The sequence below is a fragment of the Patella vulgata genome, chromosome 4 (genome assembly GCF_932274485.2).
Source record: "Patella vulgata chromosome 4, xgPatVulg1.2, whole genome shotgun sequence".
In the NCBI taxonomy this organism is placed as follows: Eukaryota; Metazoa; Mollusca; class Gastropoda; family Patellidae; genus Patella; species Patella vulgata.
This window is the reverse complement of record NC_065882.2, coordinates 11,899,005-11,922,328: the sequence shown is the minus strand read 5'-3', so window position 1 is coordinate 11,922,328 and position 23,324 is coordinate 11,899,005. Positions and strand designations below refer to the sequence as shown.

At 40.2% G+C, this 23,324-nt stretch overlaps 1 protein-coding gene across 2 annotated transcripts; it reads left to right on the top strand.

The window, feature by feature from the left end:
- Positions 1-18,220: 18,220 nt before the first annotated feature.
- Positions 18,221-21,978, top strand: LOC126819541 (uncharacterized). 2 transcript variants are annotated; one of them, XR_007679649.2, is made up of 3 exons: positions 18,221-18,451; positions 19,042-21,542; positions 21,620-21,978. XR_007679649.2 is itself a non-coding variant. In XM_050547674.2 (2 exons), the coding sequence occupies exon 2, from the start codon at positions 19,050-19,052 to the stop codon at positions 20,061-20,063; it is 1,014 nt and encodes a 337-aa protein (XP_050403631.1). In that variant the 5' UTR covers positions 18,221-18,451; positions 19,042-19,049; the 3' UTR covers positions 20,064-21,978. The 2 variants fall into 2 exon arrangements, 1 of the variants encoding a protein (XP_050403631.1); XM_050547674.2 differs by having other exon boundaries at positions 19,042-21,978.
- Positions 21,979-23,324: the final 1,346 nt, after the last annotated feature.

Genomic DNA, 23,324 nt, shown 5'->3' with positions numbered 1-23,324 from the left:
TAAGATGTAAATAAGGTTTGGGCACGTGATTGTTGGCTCTCGGGTGAGAGTCACATTAATGCGTTTCCTACTCTAAGGATTGGATTTTCTAGAAATGAGGTTTTTCCATTATCCCTGGGTTAGAGCGAGGTATTCTTATAACTACAGGTAGTTGATTTTATTTACTAAGGGTTAGTGCTTGGGTTTGATATATTGTTTGCTTTGGGTTAGGATGAGGACTGGTGTTATTAAGTCCAATTTACTATGCACTAACATGTCGTTCAGATTTTTATTTTTAGAATATGCAATTATAAGTTTCCGTGTGAAGATTTTCGGGTGATTTTAATGGAGATCAGTATAGTGTTTTCTGATAATTTTGCATGCACTTGATGGGAGAGAGAGAGAGAAATGGGGTTTAACGTCCAATCGACACAAACTAGGTCATTTCGGGACTAACATATGGTTTAATTTTATTTCAATAATTCGCTTGCGCGTAGGGGTCTTTAGCAGTGGGAGGAAATCGGAGGACCTGGAGAAAACCCACGAGGTTGGACAGGCGACCCTACTCCTTGTCATGTACAACGGGGGATTCGAAACCACGCCATAGTTGACTCAATGACAGTCTTTGGGGGTAATCGATTGAACGTTCCGGAATTGAATTCTCTCAATCCCAAAAATAGTGACAATCGAGTGAAAAGTTGGAGTTCGGGCTACAACTCCTGCGTCGACTGAATAAGTAAATATCTCAACCAACCATGCAGCCGAAACCTTTTAATTACGTCACGATTCTACTCACACCACCTCCGTTATCGGGACTGACAGAACTGTGACAGAACTGATTTCCGCGGTACTCGATTGCAATTCTGTCAATTCGGGACGTTCTGGACTGTGAATCGAGCATCCCCTTTATGATACAGCGCGCACGTGCTAACCATTCGGCCAAATACCCCCCCCCCCCGCACTAGATGGGACTACATTGCGCTAGCCGTATGAATATTCAAACCTAAGAGGGCTGTTGTTTTCAATTTGTCAATCCAAAACGTTTTAATTTCTTCTGTAGTTTCAAAGTCGCTCTTAGTCTTTTCTATTGGTGTGACAATGAGATCAGAAATGTCATGATTTGGTTGATTGAAGTGAACCGAGACCGGTTTGTCTTTGATGGTTTCTATGTCTGACGGGTGACCGTTAATTCTTTCACAAAGTGCAATTTGGGTCTCCCGTACGTATTATTTGTCACATTGTCTAAATTATGTTTGAACTACTGCATGAAAATTGGTCTAATATTGGAAATTGTGTGCCAGATGTTTTGTTATGGAAATGGTCGGATATGTTTAGGATTTGGTATGTTTGACATCATGGGTGGCCACAAGTTTTGGTTTTAACTGCTGACTGCATATTATTTGTGTCTTTGACGGCAGTTTCAGCTAGGGTAAAGGTTAGAGCTAGGTCTAGAGTTAGGGTTTGGATAGACCTAACCTAATATAGGCCTACCATGTTCCTCAATCCTTTTGTTTGAATAAAATATTGTTTATACAAAAAAATGCCCGTCGCCATATCGGCTTATACCCAATGTACAACATACCGGTCTAACCATGACACGAACAGAATCTTGACAACAGATTAAAGATAAAATAAAACGATCCCGCCCTGATCTCGCTGATTTAACAAACAAAACAACCTTAATAAAACCTTTATCTATTTATTTGTTGCACAAGACCTCCAAACTTACAAAGTCTTCCGTTCTATGAGATTTCAACATAATTTATCTTGTTTTTTCCTTTCTCTCCTCTTTTTCTGTTTCTCTTTTTTTTCTTTTTCTAATTATCTAGTCCTTTGGATGGAACCAAAAACCGAGGTCCTGTCTACACATTGGCGTGTACGTAAAAGAACCCTTGTCATTTGGAATTCGATATAAGAGTAGGCCATAGCGCCGCTCTCAGGGCAAAATTCCCCCCGGTCTTCATTAGCTCAGCTGGAGCAGAACAGTAGGACGTTAAACTCCATTTCCATTGCATTTCTAATCATCTCTTTTTTTCGCTTTTAAGTTTAACGACTGCTTTCACAATAGTGGTGGGGGATTGGATGGCCGAATGGTTAACGCGTGCGCGTTGTATCATAAGGTCCGTCATTGAGTCAACTGACGTGGTTTCGATTCCCCGGTTGTACGTGACAAGGAGTAGGGTCGCCTGTCCAACCTCGTGTGTTTTCTCTGCATTCTCCGGTTTCCTCCCACTGCTAAAGACCCCTAAGCGCAAGCAAATTATTGAAATAATATTGAACCATATGTTAGTCCCGAAATAGTCTAGTTTGTGTCGAGTGGACCTTAAACCCCATCTCTCTCCTCTCTTTCTCTCTCTCTCTCTCTCACTCTCTTTCTCTCTCTCTCGCAACAGGGGTATCACTGATTTCACAACTAATGAAAAAAATGAAATGAAATGGAGTTTAACGTCCTACTGTTTTGCTCCGAACTGGGCTAATGAAGATGGGCATACGCCATACAGTGTGCTATGAGGGAAATTTTGCCCGGACAGCGGCACTACGGCCTACTCTTATATCGAATTCCAACTGTCAAGGGATCTTTTACGTGCACGCCAATGAGTACACGGGACCTCGGTTTTTCGTCCCATCCGAACGACTAGACAGCTGTCCTTGCCAGCCCCTCCGTCCTGCATCACTGACAAGGGAGAACCACGCCGGAAAATCGGGATGAACTTTCTCGGCCAATGCAGGGATCGAACACCCGACCTCCAGGCTAGCGAGCCAGCGCCCTACCCACTTAGCCACCGTGATCCCCCCACAACTAATGTAGATCAGGACGGTCACACGGACAAAAGATAACAAGGACAGATTATTGCTATAGGTATATAAATAAAAACAGAGAAGATATCATGACACATAATCATTATAAGTAATAATAACATATTATTATACCTATATCAAGGAATGGGGGTATATGTACTGATATATTATATTAACAAATCCTATTGATATTAATTCAATATTAAGTTCGCTCGTGATTTGGAAATATCAGCTTTCTTTTATCTCTCAGGACAACTCACCGATAAACACTTAACTGATGAAATGAAGAGGGGTTTAACGATTACTTTTCTACACCACTGACAGGACTCCCCCATCCCCGAGGGGGGTTGGATGGCCGAATGGTTAGCACGCGCGCGCTGTATCATACGGTCTGTCATTGAGTCAACTGGCGGGGTTTCGAATCCCCGGTTGTACGTGACAAGGAGTAGGGTCGCCTGTCCAACCTTGTGGGTTTTCTCCGGGTACTCCGGTTTCCTCCCACCGCTAAAGACCCCTACGCACAAGCGAATTATTGAAATAAAGAATTAAACCATATGTTAGTCCCGAAATGACCTAGTTTGTGTCGAGTGGACGTTAAACCCCATTTCTCTCTCTCTCCCCCATCCCCGCACCCCGCCGGATCAATCTTAGGTTTCAAAAAGAAATCCTACGCGATAAAGATTTAGATATAGTTTGTTCTTTATTTAAGTCAATCAAAATTCACAAATAAATACTCATGACATATTAATTTCTTATATCTAATCAGAATGTCTCGTGAAGTAGTATGTGTCGCAATATTTATTATTGATAAGACAAGCACGTGAATGGCTACGTCATTAATCCGCAGACGCAGGATTGGGAATACTGTTCTATATAGTGGTTGATCTTGGTCGAGGCTGTAGATAGTCTTAAAACATTCCGGATATCATAATTCAGAAACAGGACGACATATTCACTGTAAGTATACGGTATTCAACGTATTCAGACGGGGGCTTAATCATAAGGTCTGTTTTTAGGTAAAATTGCTTGGTTTCGATTCCCCACTTGTGCGTGACATGGAGTAGGGTAAACTGTCCAACTTCGTGGATTTTCTACGGATCCGGGTGTCCTCCCACAGCTAACGTGAATTACTAAAACAAATTGAACCCTATGTCCCGAAATGACATAGTTTGTGTCGAGTGGGCGTTAAACCCATCTCTCTCTACTCAGTGTCAGTAATGCACGGTAGGGATATTAACTCTATTCAGTGTCAATAATACACGGAAACGATATTCAACGTATTTAGCGTGGAGGCAGGGATGTACTGAGAAGGAGTCTGCTAGTATGGTAGGTTCGGGTGCCCATTAAAGATACATTATGAAAAATTAGATAAAGATCTGACAGTTCTCGTTATAATAGTTAAACAATAGATAATGTAACGGAATCATGCTGAAAATTATTTCACTTTAAGCCGAGAAATACTCATTTTAATAACATTGTAAACTCGATTGTCATTGTTACCATTGTAACGATAATAAACAAAGTCTCGATTATCCATTTTTACGGTTAATCATCAATGGCTGTTGAACGGCAGATCGGATTTAAATCTAATGAAAATCGACAGCATCAGATGGCATCGAGAGTTGATTTTAGGGTCTTGCCATGTTAATAAAATGTCCAATTCATAATGTAGTCAACATTTCAGGCCCACAGAAAGACCGGATATAGATAAGTTAATTTTCTCACGTAATTTAGGGACCCTTGTTAGTCTTGTAAATAGTTTATTGGTGAATTGATAAGACTACTACACGCTAAATTTGTGCATAAGCTAGAAATATATGTGTGTACTCTGGAAAACACAAATAACATATAGTTTTTCAAAAAATGCCTTGAGTGGGGGGGGACCTGTGGAGGCCCTGGGAAATTCCGCATGTGACCCTATTTTCGATCCGGAGCTGGTACACGGGCATGGAAAATGAAATGAAATGAGATTTAACGTCTTACTGTTCTGCTTCAAACTGGTCTAATGAAGACGGGCATACGCCATACAGTGTTCTATGAGGGAATTTTTTTCCGGACAGCGGCACTATGGGCTGCTCTTATATCAAATTCCAATTGTCAAGGGATCGTTTACGTGCACGCCAATGTGTACACGGGACCTCGGTTTTCCATGCCATCCGAACGACTAGACAGCTGTCCTTGTCAGGCCCTCCGTCCTGCATCACTGACAAGGGGGAACCACCCCGGAAAATCTGGATGAACCTTCTCGGCCAATGCAGGGATCGAACACCCGGGAATGGTGAAGAATTTAAACAGAAGGAGCTTTCTTGTAAGCCACATTTCTTTTTTTTATCTTTCAGCGAGAATCATGGCGTCAACTACCATCGGAGATCCCACAGCCATCGGTGCCTTTCGTGTTCTGTATGCAATTTTTGGAACAATTTTCAACTGTGCAGCGATTGTAACTATTCTTTCCAGTCGTAATCTGAGATCTAAAGGAATGTATATAATAATTGTAGCTATATCCTTTGCTGGACTGCTACAGAGTATCTTCGTAAATTCCGTATATGCCCATTTTTTTCTTGATAGCACGCCTGGTTATGACGATATGTGTTCAATATTATTTGGTACAACGGTAACATCGTTAATCTGCCTCACCGTAATCATGTACTGTTTGGTCTTGTTATTTGTGAACCATCTAATACATCGACGTAGTCCAAATGAAACTAGAGAAAGAAATACGGGAATCGTCGGCACGATCTCAATCTGGGTGCTATCTGTAATCGTACTAGTTCCGGTCATAAAAACACAGTCGACGTCAAAATGTTTCATTATGACCAATTATAACTTGCTTGTTGGGTTGTATGTACTGGAATTTTTCCTACCCACTTTTATCCTGTGTGTCGCGGGGATTATACTTATCATCAGCCACGCATCCAGTCGTCAACCTCGAGTCATGGTTCAGGATGGTCTAACCTACCAGAGAGCTTCCATATTTCCTACTCATATTGTAGTGGCTGGGTTTGTAGCCGTAGTCATGAACATGCCTTCGAGCATACTGAGTGTGGTGAAATTCACCTGTTATGGTACCGTTTGTAACTGGTATTATTGGTTACAGATCATATTTGGGATGGTGGCCGCGGGATATTGTGTCGTTTTACCATGTACCTGGCTTCTGGATAACGATTTCCGACAAGCTTTTCTACGAAAACTAACGCCGAACAGAAATATGGCGCCAATGGCGGCTGCTTACAACAACTACCCACAACAACCAAATCAAGTTATGTACAACAACCAACAAATACCGTTTTCGCACAGTGTACCGTACGTTGCCCCCAACACAGAGTCTTCAGAAAAACCTCAACAACCACACCTATAATGATCTTATTTATTCATTTTTCCTGCTTACAGATTATTGTATTAAAAGGCAAAAAAACAATCGGCATTCCTCGAACATTTGGGCGGGTTTGAATTTATTATAAGGTTTATGTTTACGCATATATTGTAGACATTCGGCACACAGAGATCCATCTACTTCATGCTGCGACATTATATCTCTGCCCTAAATGGCCGCCATGTCCAAAAATAAGTATATTGTTTTCTATTTCGTTTCACATCTGTCAAATACACACAAAGACAAAGTAAACGTTCTCAATTTTATAAAATGGAAGAAGAATAACTACTTTAATAAAATTCTCGAAGTATACTTAGTGTTTTCGACTAGAATCGTCAATTAAAATGTCAGTCAATAACTGAGTGTCTGTTCTCAAGCGGAGCTAACTGTAGACAGACAGTCTAAGTTTAGTATGTATTGTATAAATTACGACAAAAATTAACTTTGACGATCACCATTAAAGATTTTTTATTTCATCAGGTATTATAGTCTTTAGCGGATTTTATTTGTGAACCACGAAAAACCATTCGGCCCTCCTCGATATTTCATGCGTTTATGTGGATATATTTTAAATGGGGTTTAACGTCCTACTCTTCTGCGCCAACTGGGAAACTGACGACGGACATACGCAACGCAGAATGTCATGATTAAAATTTTATGGAACATCGGCGTTTCCGCCACTCTTAATCGAATTCTATCAAGGGATCCCTTACCCGTTTTTGTTCCATTCGAACTACTGGGTACACCTTTATTGACAGCCCCACGACTAGACACATCTACCATACCAGGTCCTCGGTTGTTTTCCACATAGAGGGGTGATATTACAATGTTTATCTTAATATTGTATAACGTGCCATAAAACTATATTGTTAATGTTAGTTAAAGAAAATATTTCAAATTGACAGAGGGCCTGACAAGAACAGCTGTCTAGTCGTGTGGATGTGACGAAAAACCGAGGCCCCGTGTATACATTGGAGTGCACGTAAAAGATCCTCTAGAAGTTGGAATTCGATATAAGAGTAGGCCATAGTGCCGCTGCCCAGGCAACACTTCCGTTATAGCACACTGAATAGCGAATGTCCGTCTTCATTAGCCCAGTCGGAGCAGAACAGTAGGACATTAAACCCCATTTCATTTCATCTCAAATTGAAAGATATAACTGATTGTTTTAGATATGGGTAGTTGCCGGACATATATTATGGGGACACCTGCAGTGAATTGTTTTAATTGATTTATGAATTAAACTTAGCCCTGCTGTCATTCAGAATAAATCGTATATCAACTTCAAGGGCACATGACTCTATTCTTTGAAACCATAATATAACCGAAAGTGTGTCTAAAAGCACATATTATTGTGAAAAAAATGTATAAAAAGTGCTTTATATTAAATTTTTAAAAAAATATATTGTAATGTCTTATCTCTTATGTTCGGCGTCTACGTGAGGAGTCCAAATCGCACCACACTCGTTTAAGCCTGGTTAGTAAATTTTACCCGTTTTATTATTATTATTTTGTCGATTTGTTTAATCTCCCCATTACTAAATATTCTGCACTTTCTTGTAGGATATGTTTTGCTTTGTTCGTTATCAAAGAAACCATAGAACACACGACTTGTGTACTGACTATAAAATGTTCATTGTTTCTTAAAGGAGCTAAATCGCTAATATTTTGGACTTAGAAATTGACACAAATGGGCCGCAACACATATAATAATGTAATATGAATTTATATAAACTGTTTTACATTCAATCATGTCCGTTTTACTGTAAATTGTCATCAGTTATGTTCGGCGAAATACGCCAGAAGTCTCAACAACAAGTCAGTTTCTAGCGTCTGGTTATTCCATTCAACACCGATATTATTTATTGCGCATGCTCTCCAAATAAGAACATGATATCACCGTTTGACATGACTTGTGGAATATTGCTAGCCTCATTCTTTGAGCACCTTGTTACAAATGGCGCTAAAACGCATTATGGTACACGATTCGTGTACCAATTGTAAAATGTTTATTTTGTCTTAAATATTGGATATCAAAAGCCCATCTTTTCCAGGTAAGATCACAACACCAATGCTGATTTAAATTGCCAAAAAATTCGTGTTTTCAATGTCGAAGATTTTAGATGATATTGAGTTACGGACTTAGCTACTTTAAATACTGGATATTAGGATCCCATATTGTCACGGCAAGATAACAACATTAATATGAATTGAAATTGACCAATATAATTCGTGTTTTTAATTTCGAATATTATGGATAATACTGAGTTAGAGGTTTAGCACCTTTATAATTTCATATTTGTAAATGGAATGGGGTTTAATGTCATAATTTTCTGCACCAACTGGGCTAATGGAGACAGGCCTACTCGCTTTTCGAATTCCATCTGTCCAGGGTTCTTTTACGTACACGCCAACGAGTAAACGGGGCATCGGTTTTCTTTCCATCCGGGGTCGCCTGTCCAACCTCATGGGTTTTCTCCGGGTCCTTCGGTTTCCTCCCACTGCTAAAGAACCCTACGCGCAAGCGAATTATTGAAATAAAATGAAAAACCATGTTAGTCCCGAAATGACCTAGTTTGTGTCGAGTGGACGTTAAACCCCATTTCTCCCTCTCTCTTTCCACCCAAACGACTATACGTTGTTCCTCCGTCCTGCACCACTGACAAGGAGGAACCACGGCGGAAAAACCTAGTGAACTTTCTCGGCCAACGCAGGGATCAAACACAGGACGCTATGGCTAAAGAGCCAATGTCTTACTCACTGAGCCAGCGTGGCTCCCTGACAGCTTATAGTATCCCGGAGTAGTGCCGGATTAAACCTGAGGCAAATAAGGCATGTGCCTTAAGGTAGCCAAAAATCCACGCCGCAACAAAATAAAGTAAAAAAAGTTGTAATTCAGCTACTGCAATCTTATAGTAATTACAGTATTGTCCATAAAAAAATGGTTCTTGATTTTTTTTGTAAAAAATTTTCTGTTGCTAAATTTAACTTTCTTCCTTTATCAATAATCCCAAAATATCTGTTATTTTCAGGCCACCGATCAAAATGAGCCTTTCAGGGCCTTAATCCCACACTGTCCAGGGGAGACGCGGTGACCGAGTAAGGCACTGGATCACAACCAGGAACTTGGGGGGGGGGGTCGATACCGGTATTGGCACGGAACTTTCCAACGTGATTCCTCTTTGTCCGTGGTGCAGGATGGAGAGTATGGACAGTAAAGCGCCTAGTTGTACAAATTGACATTTTAAATTCGATATAAGAATATGTCGCAGTACCACTGCTCGAGCAAAATGTTTCTTACGTATGTCCGTCTTCGTTAGGGGGGTTGGATGGCTGAATGGTTAACACGTGCGTGCTGTATCATAAAGTCTGTCATTGAGTCAACTGGCGTGGTTTCGAGTCAACTGGCGTGGTTTCGAATCCCCGGTTGTACGTGACATGGAGTAGGGTTGCCTGTCCAACTTTGTGAGTTTTCTCCGGGTCCTCCGGTTTCCTCCCACTGCTAAAAGACGCCTACGCGCAAGCGAATTATTGAAATAAAATTGAACCATATGTTAGTCCCGAAATGACCTGGTTTATGTAGAGTGGACGTTAAACCCCATTTCTCTCCCTCTCTCTCCGTCTTCGTTAGCCCAGTCAGTGCAGTATAACTATGCCTAAGCAAAATGTCGCATGAAGTGCTAAGGGCTGTGCGGGGTTGGATGGCCGAATGGTTAACGAGTGCACGTTAGATCATAAGGTCTGTCATTGAGTCAAGTGGCTTGGTTTCGATTCCCAGCTTGTACGTTACAAGAAGTAGGCGGGCTGTCCAGCCTCGTGGGTTTTCTCCGAGTCCTCCGGTTTCCCTCCACAGCTAAAGACCCCTAAGCGAATTATTGAAATAAAATTGAACCATTTGTGGGCGTTACTCTCTCCCCTCTCTTTCCCACCCTCTCTAAGTGTTGTGGGAGTCATGACGCGCTTTAAGTTACTAAACATTAATTCCTTGTTTTACAGGAACCATGCCTATCCCTTTTATGACATATATTCGACAAAATTTAAGCACGTAAAGAAATTAGGCGGCTATAACAGATGGTGTTGAGCCATCAAAGCTATATATATATATATATATATATATAAGAACGGGGAACATCGGTGCCAAGCAGCGGTTTTAATAATAAAGATGTATATATGTAATCTTGTGTGTTAGTCGTATAGTAATGAACTGTTGCGTTATTATTCCTGGTAGATAAACGTCTTAACTACTGAGATAGTAAGAAGAAAATACACAACGTGAAATGAAATGAAATGAAATGTGGTTTTTTGGCACGTCAGCTCCAACCGGGCTATATTGCGCCAAACATATGGTGAATATTACAAGACAGGCTAAATTATATCACAGAAAAACATTATATGCATAAATAAAAACAATATCACAGTTAGTAAAATTAAAAATAAAATACAACTTTTATGCATATAAATATTAAATACAAAAATGAAATGATATATATATATACAATTAAAATTTATGATAAAATCCTGTCTCGTTTAAAAAGTCTAACACTTTACCATATAAACCCGGTTGGGCAAACATCTGATGTAATGACTAACAACGGTAAAAATTTGATCTAATAACCTTGATATGCTTGCACTCAATCAAAATGTGCTTAACTGTCAAAGGAACATGACAGTGTTAACATTCTGGTTGAGGCTCTCGCTTTAATATGAAAATGTGTGTTAAAAAAGTATGACCAATACGAGAGCGACACAAAACAACTTCATCCCTCCTGTTGGTTCTATCGGAACTTGGCCAGTCTCAAGTGGACGTTAGACCCATTTTCCCTCTGCTCCGAACTGGGCTAATGAAGACGGGCATACGCCATACAGTGTGCTATGAGGGAAATTTTGCCCGGACAGCGGCACTACGGCCTACTCTTATATCGAATTCCAACTGTCAAGGGATCTTTTACGTGCACGCCAGTGAGTACACTTGACCTCGGTTTTTCGTCCCATCCGAACGACTAGACAGCTGTCCTTGTCAGCCCCTCCGTCCTGCATCACTGACAAGGGAGAACCACGCCGGAAAATCGGGATGAACTTTCTCGGCCAATGCAGGGATCGAACACCCGACCTCCAGGCTAGCGAGCCAGCGCCCTACCCACTTAGCCACCGTGATCCCCCACAACTAATGTCGATCAGGACGGTCACACGGACAAAAGATAACAAGGACAGATTATTGCTATAGGTATATAAATAAAAACAGAGAAGATATCATGACACATAATCATTATAAGTAATAATAACATATTATTATACCTATATCATATGTACTGATATATTATATTAACAAATCCTATTGATATTAATTCAATATTAAGTTCGCTCGTGATTTGGAAATATCAGCTTTCTTTTATCTCTCAGGACAACTCACCGATAAACACTTAACTGATGAAATGAAGAGGGGTTTAACGATTACTTTTCTACACCACTGACAGGACTCCCCCATCCCCGAGGGGGGTTGGATGGCCGAATGGTTAGCACGCGCGCGCTGTATCATACGGTCTGTCATTGAGTCAACTGGCGGGGTTTCGAATCCCCGGTTGTACGTGACAAGGAGTAGGGTCGCCTGTCCAACCTCGTGGGTTTTCTCCGGGTACTCCGGTTTCCTCCCACCGCTAAAGACCCCTACGCACAAGCGAATTATTGAAATAAAGAATTAAACCATATGTTAGTCCCGAAATGACCTAGTTTGTGTCGAGTGGACGTTAAACCCCATTTCTCTCTCTCTCCCCCATCCCCGCACCCCGCCGGATCAATCTTAGGTTTCAAAAAGAAATCCTACGCGATAAAGATTTAGATATAGTTTGTTCTTTATTTAAGTCAATCAAAATTCACAAATAAATACTCATGACGTATTAATTTCTAATATCTAAGCAGAATGTCTCGTGAAGTAGTATGTGTCGCAATATTTATTTATGATAAGACAAGCAATGACTATTTTCACGTGAATGGCTACGTCATTAATCCGCAGATGCAGGATTGGGAATACTATTCTATAAAATGGTTGATCTTGGTCGAGGCTGTAGATAGTCTTAAAACATTCCGGATATCATAATTCATAAACAGGACGACATATTCACTGTAATTAACGGTATTCAACGAATTCAGACGGGGGCTTAATCATAAGGTCTGTTTTTAGGTAAAATTGCTTGGTTTCGATTCCCCACTTGTGCGTGACATGGAGTAGGGTAAACTGTCCAACTTCGTGGATTTTCTACGGATCCGGGTGTCCTCCCACAGCTAACGTGAGTTACTAAAACAAATTGAACCCTATGTCCCGAAATGACATAGTTTGTGTCGAGTGGGCGTTAAACCCATCTCTCTCTACTCAGTGTCAGTAATGCACGGTAGGGATATCCACTCTATTCAGTGTCAATAATACACGGTAACGATATTCAACGTATTTGGCTAGTATGGTAGGTTCGGGTGACCATTAAAGATACATTATGAAAAATTGGATAAAGATCTGACAGTTCTCGTTATAATAGTTAAACAATAGATAATGTAACGGAATCATGCTGAAAATTATTTCACTCTAAGCCGAGAAATACTCATTTTAATAACATTGTAAACTCGATTGTCATTGTTACCATTGTAACGATAATAAACAAAGTCTCGATTATCCATTTTTACGGTTAATCATCAATGGCTGTTGAACGGCAGATCGGATTTAAATCTAATGAAAATCGACAGCATCAGATGGCATCGAGAGTTGATTTTAGGGTCTTGCCATGTTAATAAAATGTCCAATTCATAATGTAGTCAACATTTCAGGCCTACAGAAAGACCGGATATAGATAAGTTAATTTTCTCACGTAATTTAGGGACCCTTGTTAGTCTTGTAAATAGTTTATTGGTGAATTGATAAGACTACTACACCCTAAATTTGTGCATAAGCTAGAAATATATGTGTGTACTCTGGAAAACACAAATAACATATAGTTTTTCAAAAAATGCCTTGAGTGGGGGGGGGGGCTGTGGAGGCCCTGGGAAATTCCGCATGTGACCCTATTTTCGATCCGGAGCTGGTACACGGGCATGGAAAATGAAATGAAATGAGATTTAACGTCTTACTGTTCTGCTTCAAACTGGTCTAATGAAGACGGGCATACGCCATACAGTGTTCTATGAGGGAATTTTTTTCCGGACAGCGGCACTATGGGCTGCTCTTATATCAAATTCCAATTGTCAAGGGATCGTTTACGTGCACGCCAATGTGTACACGGGACCTCGGTTTTCCATGCCATCCGAACGACTAGACAGCTGTCCTTGTCAGGCCCTCCGTCCTGCATCACTGACAAGGGGGAACCACCCCGGAAAATCTGGATGAACCTTCTCGGACAATACAGGGATCGAACACCCGGGAATGGTGAAGAATTTAAACAGAAGGAGCTTTCCTGTAAGCCACATTTCTTTTTTTTTATCTTTCAGCGAGAATCATGGCGTCAACTACCATCGGAGATCCCACAGCCATCGGTGCCTTTCGTGTTCTGTATGCAATTTTTGGAACAATTTTCAACTGTGCAGCGATTGTAACTATTCTTTCAAGTCGTAATCTGAGATCTAAAGGAATGTATATAATAATTGTAGCTATATCCTTTGCTGGACTGCTACAGAGTATCTTCGTAAATTCCGTATATGCCCATTTTTTTCTTGATAGCACGCCTGGTTATGACGATATGTGTTCAATATTATTTGGTATATACAGCGGTAACATCGTTAATCTGCCTCACCGTAATCATGTACTGTTTGGTCTTGTTATTTGTGAACCATCTAATACATCGACGTAGTCCAAATGAAACTAGAGAAAGAAATACGGGAATCGTCGGCACGATGTTAATCTGGGTGCTATCTGTAATCGTACTAGTACCGGTCATAAAAACACAGTCGACGTCAAAATGTTTCATTATGACCAATTATAACTTGCTTGTTGGGTTGTATGTACTGGAATTTTTCCTACCCACTTTTATCCTGTGTGTCGCGGGGATTATACTTATCATCAGCCACGCATCCAGTCGTCAACCTCGAGCCATGGTTCAGGATGGTCTAACCTACCAGAGAGCTTCCATATTTCCTACTCATATTGTAGTGGCTGGGTTTGTAGCCGTAGTCATGAACATGCCTTCGAGCATACTGAATGTGGTGAAATTCACCTGTTATGGTACCGTTTGTAACTGGTATTATTGGTTACAGCTCATATTTGGGATGGTGGCCGCGGGATATTGTGTCGTTTTACCATGTACCTGGCTTCTGGATAACGATTTCCGACAAGCTTTTCTACGAAAACAAACGCCGAACAGAAATATGGCGCCAATGGCGGCTGCTTACAACAACTACCCACAACAACCAAATCAAGTTATGTACAACAACCAACAAATACCGTTTTCGCACAGTGTACCGTACGTTGCCCCCAACACAGAGTCTTCAGAAAAACCTCAACAACCACACCTATAATGATCTTACTTATTCATTTTTCCTGCTTACAGATTATTGTATTAAAAGGCAAAAAAACAATCGGCATTCCTCGAACATTTGGGCGGGTTTGAATTTATTATAAGGTTTATGTTTACGCATATATTGTAGACATTCGGCACACAGAGATCCATCTACTTCATGCTGCGACATTATATCTCTGCCCTAAATGGCCGCCATGTCCAAAAATAAGTATATTGTTTTCTATTTGGTTTCACATCTGTCAAATACACACAAAGATAAAGTAAACGTTCTCAATTTTATAAAATGGAAGAAGAATAACTACTTTAACAAAATTCTCGAAGTATACTTAGTGTTTTCGACTAGAATCGTCAATTAAAATGTCAGTCAATAACTTAGTGTCTGTTCTCAAGCGGAGCTAACTGTAAACAGACAGTCTAAGTTTAGTATGCATTGTATAAATTACGACAAAAATTAACTTTGACGATCACCATTAAAGATTTTTTATTTCATCAGGTATTATAGTCTTTAGCGGATTTTATTTGTGAACCACGAAAAACCATTCGGCACTCCTCGATATTTCATGCGTTTATGTGGATATATTTTAAATGGGGTTTAACGTCCTACTCTTCTGCGCCAACTGGGAAACTGACGACGGACATACGCAACGCAGAATGTCATGATTAAAATTTTATGGAACATCGGCGTTTCCGCCACTCTTAATCGAATTCTATCAAGGGATCTCTTACCCGTTTTTGTTCCATTCGAACTACTGGGTACACCTTTATTGACAGCCCAACGACTAGACACATCTACCATACCAGGTCCTCGGTTGTTTTCCACATAGAGGGGGTGATATTACAATGTTTATCTTAATATTGTATAACGTGCCATAAAACTATATTGTTAATGTTAGTTAAAGAAAATATTTCAAATTGACAGAGGGCCTGACAAGAACAGCTGTCTAGTCGTGTGGATGGGACGAAAAACCGAGGCCCCGTGTATACATTGGAGTGCACGTAAAAGATCCTCTAGAAGTTGGAATTCGATATAAGAGTAGGCCATAGTGCCACTGCCCAGGCAACACTTCCCTTATAGCACACTGAAAAGCGAATGTCCGTCTTCATTAGCCCAGTCGGAGCAGAACAGTAGGACATTAAACCCCATTTCATTTCATCTCAAATTGAAAGATATAACTGATTGTTTTAGATATGGATAGTTGCCGGACATATATTATGGGGACACCTGCAGTGAATTGTTTTAATTGATATATGAATTAAACTTAGCCCTGCTGTCATTCAGAATAAATCGTATATCAACTTAAAGGGCACATGAAATGGAGTTTAACGTCCTACTGTTCTGCTCCTAACCTGGGCTAATGAAGACGGGCATACGCCATACAGTGTGCTATGAGGGAAATTTTGCCCGGACAGCGGCGCTACGGCCTACTCTTATATCGAATTCCAACTGCCAAGGGATCTTTTACGTGCACGCCAATGTGTACACGGGACCTCGGTTTTTCGTCCCATCCGAACGACTAGGCAGCTGTCATTGTCAGGCCCTCCATTCTGCATCACTGACAAGGGGAAACCACGCCGGAAAATCGAGATGAACTTTCTCGGCCAATGCAGGGATCGAACACCCGACCTCCAGGCTAGCGAGCCAGCGCCTTACCCACTTAGCCACGTGATCCCCCTGTTGGTGATAAAAGCATTTATCTTAATACAAATTATGACGATATGTGTTGACAATTATTCGCTTGAGGCTATTTTTAATTGCAAAAAGTACCAAAATATGCACCAAATGTTGCGGAGATCACATCGACACTACAATATTGCAGCTACACGCTGTGTAATGGCTAAACTATTTATTATTATAGTATTTATGTATCCTTTATATTATAAAAAGATCCTATATAATGGTTTGGTGTTATGTTGTTAGCTCTATTGGGGTTCATATTATTCTTGTATAACAAACAGATCTTCTCAGTCAAGACATTTTATTCAAACCTCGTGCAACAACCATCAACAGGTTGTGATACCATCAATAGCTTCGGTTATCACACATACATTACTAACACTACATTTACGACATACTTACATTTGGTTATGCAGTAGATATTAATTGCATCATGGACGGATAATCTTCCTTTGTTCGTTGAATAAGCAGCTTATTTTCCCTCTAGTAGATTGGATGGAGCTTCACCGTGCAATAACTAGACATTTTCAATGTTATTGCACACTTTTGCTGGTTTGCACTTGTTATAGTAGAAATCATATAGAGAAGTGGTGGGTTTTCTGTGCAATAACAACGAGCATGGACAGTATTATTGACATATATAACCCCGCCCCCATTTCACCACACCACCCGCGAAGACGGGACTAATATTCACGTGGATGGATGGGCTCTTAAAATCGCTGTTTTAAATAAGAGACAATTCTTAATTTTGCTCACTGCCACTTAAATTTATATTTAGATTACCGACATCAATAAATTAATGATGCATGCATTTAGGCCTTAGGCCCAACCACTTTTGGAGAAATCACACTAAAGAAAACAAAAAATTATTTCAGTTCTTACAGTCAATTTTATACAGTATTTTACATGAAATTAAATTTACAATTAGTAAAATTTACATTGCCACAAGTATTAATTATATCGGACAAACTGGTTGATTTTGATGATTGGTTTGAAACTTTTTGACATTTCGTCTAAGTAAACGTTTGGAAATCGTTGAAAAAGAGCCATAAAATCGAGCAAAAAAGCCAGTTGAACACGCGACTCGAAAATTGTCAAGGCGAGCGAGGCATTATGATGGGAAAAAAGACGAATCTATTCCCTAGCCACTTCACTATTTAAGCCTTGTAACTTCTACTGTCCACACATGAAACAATGCTACATCAAGTTGCACTAATGCGCGTCGGTGATGGGCATGAGTGTATAGTAGTATACGCCGCCGATTCCACAAGATGGTATCATTGATGTCTGTCTATAGTCACTCTATAGGATTAGGGCACCGTCAGCTAAACAACAAGAATTCGTTTGAAAGTGGAAGCATTAATTAGACCAGACTGGTGTGTTTGAGTCGATGGTTTGAGTCATTTGGGATCCGTGCAACGGGTTGGGAACGGACATATTTGGGTCTGAGAAAAGGCACTTTCAGCAGTAAAAAAGGGCACTGTCGAAAATTAGTCTGGTAGTTTACCTTAAGATAATTCGTCTTCAATTTCATCTAAACTTTGGGATAACACCAAGTTATCTTCATCGTTGCTGAATAGAGTTTGTGTTTGTAGGGACATATTTTCTTAACCAATTTTCTTAACCATACACGATATACACTAGTCAAAATTATAATGACGCGAAGACAGTTGACCTTTTAATGGTACAAGCGACAATGTGCGCATGCACGTGCATTGGTATGATTGGTTGACGAGACACATGCCTGTCCATCCCTCTTTTCATTATTGACAGGTGTCAATGTTACAAGTCATTTATAGCACGCTTCATTCTGTAACGGGCTTAAATACCTCGCCTGACGGCTCTCGGTGTTTAAACCTGTTAATTCATGAAAGCCGTGCAAAAATATAACTTACCTCGAGGGACTGATTGAATGAACCCGGATCTTATAGGTGGAGAAGGCATTCAGGGGCCTGTTTCATGGAAATCCAAATTTTAGTTATTTGATTGGATAATATTAAATTGATTTTAGTCCTTAGCCAATCAAAATAGAAGTATCTACTAAAATTTAGATTTTTTATCTCTAGTTAAGATTTCGTGAAACAGGCCCCTGTGTTAGTAAAAGACGGTAACGATTGTCAATCAACAAATGTAAGTAATTTTAGATTTCTTTCCTATAATATTTAGTATTTTATGTTTTACCATGAACATGAAATAAAAGCGGGGATTGGGTGGCCGAATGGTCTGATGGCTGCGATACATTCGGTATAGATCATTAGTTCTGCCATTGAGTCAAGTGATGTGGTTTCGAGCCAAATTTTGGATGTGACGCGGAGATGTCCAGCCTGGTGTTGTTTTTTTCTGGGGCCCCCGTGTCCTCCCACAGCTAATGACCCCTATATGAGAAAATAAATTATTGAAATTAAATTGAACCCTATGTATTAGTCCCGATATGACCTAGTTTGTCTCGAGTGGACGTTAGACCCATTTTTTCTCTGACTGTGAAAGAAATGGACTGTGGGTTTATCCCACCATATTACGTGTAATTTGGACAGTAGGGGTAATCGGGAATACGTCTATCACATTTATTAAAATAAAAATACATGAATTCTTCGTTTCGTATGGAGGTCTTGTAGCTGCTAAATTTCTAGGTGTTAGAGGTATGTCGTGAACATACCTGGGGATGGTGACAGAGGCTATGATTACCATGAAGGTTCATAGAATTTATTTTTGTCTTTCAGTGAGAACTATGGCGACATTTACCACCGTAGACCCCACAATCATTGGGGCTTTTCAGATTCTGTTTGCCATTTTTGGAACGATTTTGAACTTTGGAGCGATTGTAACTATTCTTTCCAGTCGTAATCTGAGATCAAAAGGAATGTATATAACAATTGTAGTTATATCCTTTGCTGGTCTGCTACAGAGTATCTTCGTAAATTCAGTATCTGCCCGTTCACATCTTGATCACGCAGCCTTTTATGATAATGATCCGTGTCCAGTATTGTCCGTTACATTGCTAACACTAGATATTTGTCTAACAGTGAACATGTACTGTCTGGTCTTGTTAATTGTGAACCACCTTATACATCAACGTAGTCCAAATGAATCTAGAGAAAGAATTACTGGAATCGTCGGCACGATCTTAATCTGTCTGTTATCAGTGATCGTCCTTGTTCCAGTTATAATAACACAGTCTACATCAGTCTGTTATGGTGATGGCAGTTTTTATCTGGAGCTTGGGTTGCAGGTAATCGAATTTTTCCTACCTACTTTCATTCTGTGTGTCGGGATAATTATACTTAAGATCATTCTCGGACGACGATTCATGGTCCCAGGCGGTCTTATCTACCAAACATCTTCAGTAACTCATATTATAGTAGCTGTATTTATAACCGTTGCCACCACCATGCCGGTGCTAATAATGGGTTTACATTTGAAGCGTGTCGGTTTTCCTCGTACCTCTACTAACTGGAATTCTTGGCTACTGTGGGTGTTTCGAATGATTTATGCGTGTAACGTTGTCGTTATACCATTTTCCTGGCTTCTGGATAACGAATTCCGACAATCATTTCTAACGATGTTTAGGCGGAAACCAAAACCGAACAGAAATACAGGACCAATGACCGATTACAGCAACAACGCACATCAACCAGACCAAGTTCTGTACACCAACCAACCAGCACATACCAGAAATACAGCACCCATGACCGCTTACAGCAACTGTCAACACCAACAAGACCAAGTCCGGGATATCAACTAACAAAAACATACTAGAAATACTGCACCAATGACCGCTTACAACAACTTACACCAACTATACCAAGTTCTGAACACCAACCAACAATCACATCCAAGAAATACAGCATCGGTGATCTCTTACGGCCACAACGTACACCAGCCAGACCAAGTTCGGGAAACCAACCAACAAAAACATACCAGAAATACTGCACCAATGACCGCTTACAACAACAACAACTTACACCAACTATACCAAGTTCTGAACACCAACCAACAAACACATCCAAGAAATACAGCATCGGTGATCTCTTACGGCCACAACGTAGACCAAGTTCGGAACACCAACCAACAAAAACATATCAGAAATACTGCACCAATGACCACTTACGGCAACAACGTACTACACCAAGCGGACCAAGTTCTTAACACCAACCAACAACTTAACACCAACCAACAACTTAACACCAACCAACAATCATATCCAAGAATTACAGCACCAATGACCACTTACGGCCACAACGTACACCGACCAGACCAAGTTCTTAACACCAACCCACAAAAACTTACAGCATCAATGACCGCTTACAGCAACTACTCACACCAACCATTCAACATAGCTTTGTAAATACTGAACGGAATTAAACCATTTGTTGAACCATAAATATTCCTATTAGTGTTCGTCTTTCACAATATTGTAGTTAGCAAGGGATTCATATTGCACTAGAATCACGCAATACGACTTTAAAGGAAAAGGTAAAGTTAACTGAGTGTAATTGAGAGTCCAGTTTGATATATATATTATAAATTCTTCTTCATCTTTTTGTTATTGTGGGATTTTACCCCCGCTTCCACGTAGGGTGATATCGCATACAACCATGTTCTAAGAGTCTGGCAGGACCAGCCAGTCGTGACATGAGAGGCTAGGTCTAGCAAAGGGTGAAAATGCAAAGCGAGTAGGAAATTTTATCATCTCCATTATCTCGGTTAAAAGTGCAGCCGTGCTTTCATTTCAAAGGCGTTGCCCCTGGATACAAGTAAGTGAACTATATTCGGATCAAGACCACGGAGATAGTGGAAGGGCCAGATGTAAAGATTTATATTTTATATATTTAAGATTTGCGATTTGCGATCGAAATTGGCCAGCGACTAATTTCTTTCGTATAAAAGCCCCCACCCCACCCCCTTATTAAAGCTCGTTTTCAGAATTGATGTGGATAATTCGCTCTTTTCTTCATCTTGCGCCTTTGTGATAGTGTGTCATATTGTATAATTGTTTTTAATATGTATTTGGTGTATTGTTCCTTTAGTATATTTGTGGTTTGTTCCTTTCAGGTTAAATCTTAAGCTGGTTACTAATTTCAATAACAAGTCTAATCTGTACTCGCTGTTAACTCGATAAACTAATCACAAGTTGTGCATCTTGAGGATATTATACTTCTCAGATATTTAGGGTTATTTCGTTAAAGATGCATTATGTAAGATCTAAATCTGCCTATTGCAGGTCTTTCGTTTGGCCCCAAATGTTAAAAATGTTATATAAATCAGGCATTATGTAAGAGCTAAATCTGCCTATTGCAGGTCTTTCGTTTGGCCTCAAATGTTATATATATCATTAAATAAACATTTATATACATGCTAAGCCCATAATCAACTCTCTAGAGACTCGGATGCTTTTGATTTTCAACGGATTTAGGATTTAAACAATTGGCAAGTTATCATAAAATGGATAACCGTAACAACGGTAGCAATGACAATCGAGACTACACAATTCTTGGAACAACAAAAATTCCGCTCAGAATGAAGTAATTTGACATATTCCGGTTTTCGGCTCTTTATCTTACATAATGCATCTTTAAATTCTGTCTTGTATTGCTATATTTTATATCGTATTGTTATTGGAATAGAATTACTAGTTTTATAATAACCCCCCCCTTGTACTGGGTGTGTATTTATATTATTATAAGACCTCAATGTGGGAGCCAAGGTGGCAGAGTAGGCAACACGTCGGCTCGCTAACCTGGAGGTTCCGAGTTCGATCCTTGTGTAGGCCGAGAAAGTGGTGCAGGAAGGAGGGTATGGCAAGGGACAATGTATAGTCGTTCTGATTGGTCGAAAAAAGAGCTCAGGGGTACACATTGGGGTGCACGTAAAAGATTCCTTGACAGTTGAAATACGATATAAGAGTAGGCCGTAGCGCCGCTGTCCAGGCAAAAAAAGTCCCTCATAGTACACTGTATGGCGTAGCCCAGTCGGTGTAGAACAGTAGGACGTTAAAACTCATTTCATTTCATTTATTTTACGTGCATGCCAACTAGTCCCAGGTTCGACCACAGAGTTGGCTAAGAACGTTCTTCGGAATGACGAGTGTTATAGCTGGGTTTAAAGTGGCGACGTATGATAAGCAGTTGAGGAGCTATACTAAACCTTTTTGGATTGATACTACTACTACTACTACTACTACTTCTACTAGATAACCTCCATCCAACCATAAAGGGGGGTTGGACGGCCGACTGGTTAGGGCGTGTGCGCGTGGTATCACAAAGTCTGTACGTCACAAGGAGTAGGGTCACCTGGTCAACCACGTGGGTTTTCTCCGGGTCTCCTTCGGTTTCATCCCACTGCTAAAGACCCCTACGCGCAAACGAATTATTGAAATAAAATTGAACCATATGTTAGTCCCGAAATGACCTAGTTTGTGTCAAGTGGACGTTACCCCCCGCCCCTTCTCCGACCATAAACCGCCACTTTAAATTCGCGTATAACACTCGTCACCTCCACACCGCAACCACAACAAACTGATCAGCGGCAAATATTCGCTTGGTCGCTACTATCACTGAAAGGGGTGACACCGGGCAAGTTAAGCTTTCAATATTAACTTTTGTTCTTATGCAAATTAATTTTAAAACAATTTTTTAATTATTAAGAAAAAATATAAATGTGTTGGAAGTATATCTGGCCCACAAATATTTCGTTTTTGGTGTAAATGAGTACCTAAAATACATGTAGTAAGCGAACGCGTAAAATGAATAAAAGGCACCAGCATTGCCCGGATTAGTTCGTGTTATTACGTCCAATATAAACACTCCACGTGCTATTGAGGCCCTGGAGTCGGAAATGAGTGCATTAATTCTGCACGGATCTGTTTGTGTTACAACGTCCGATGGACACAACGCACGTGCTATCGAGGTCGTGTGATGTGAAGTCACACGAAACCATATAATGCACGTGATCTTTTAAAGGTCAGTCATCTTCTACTGAGTTGAAAGAAGGCCTTTAGATTACC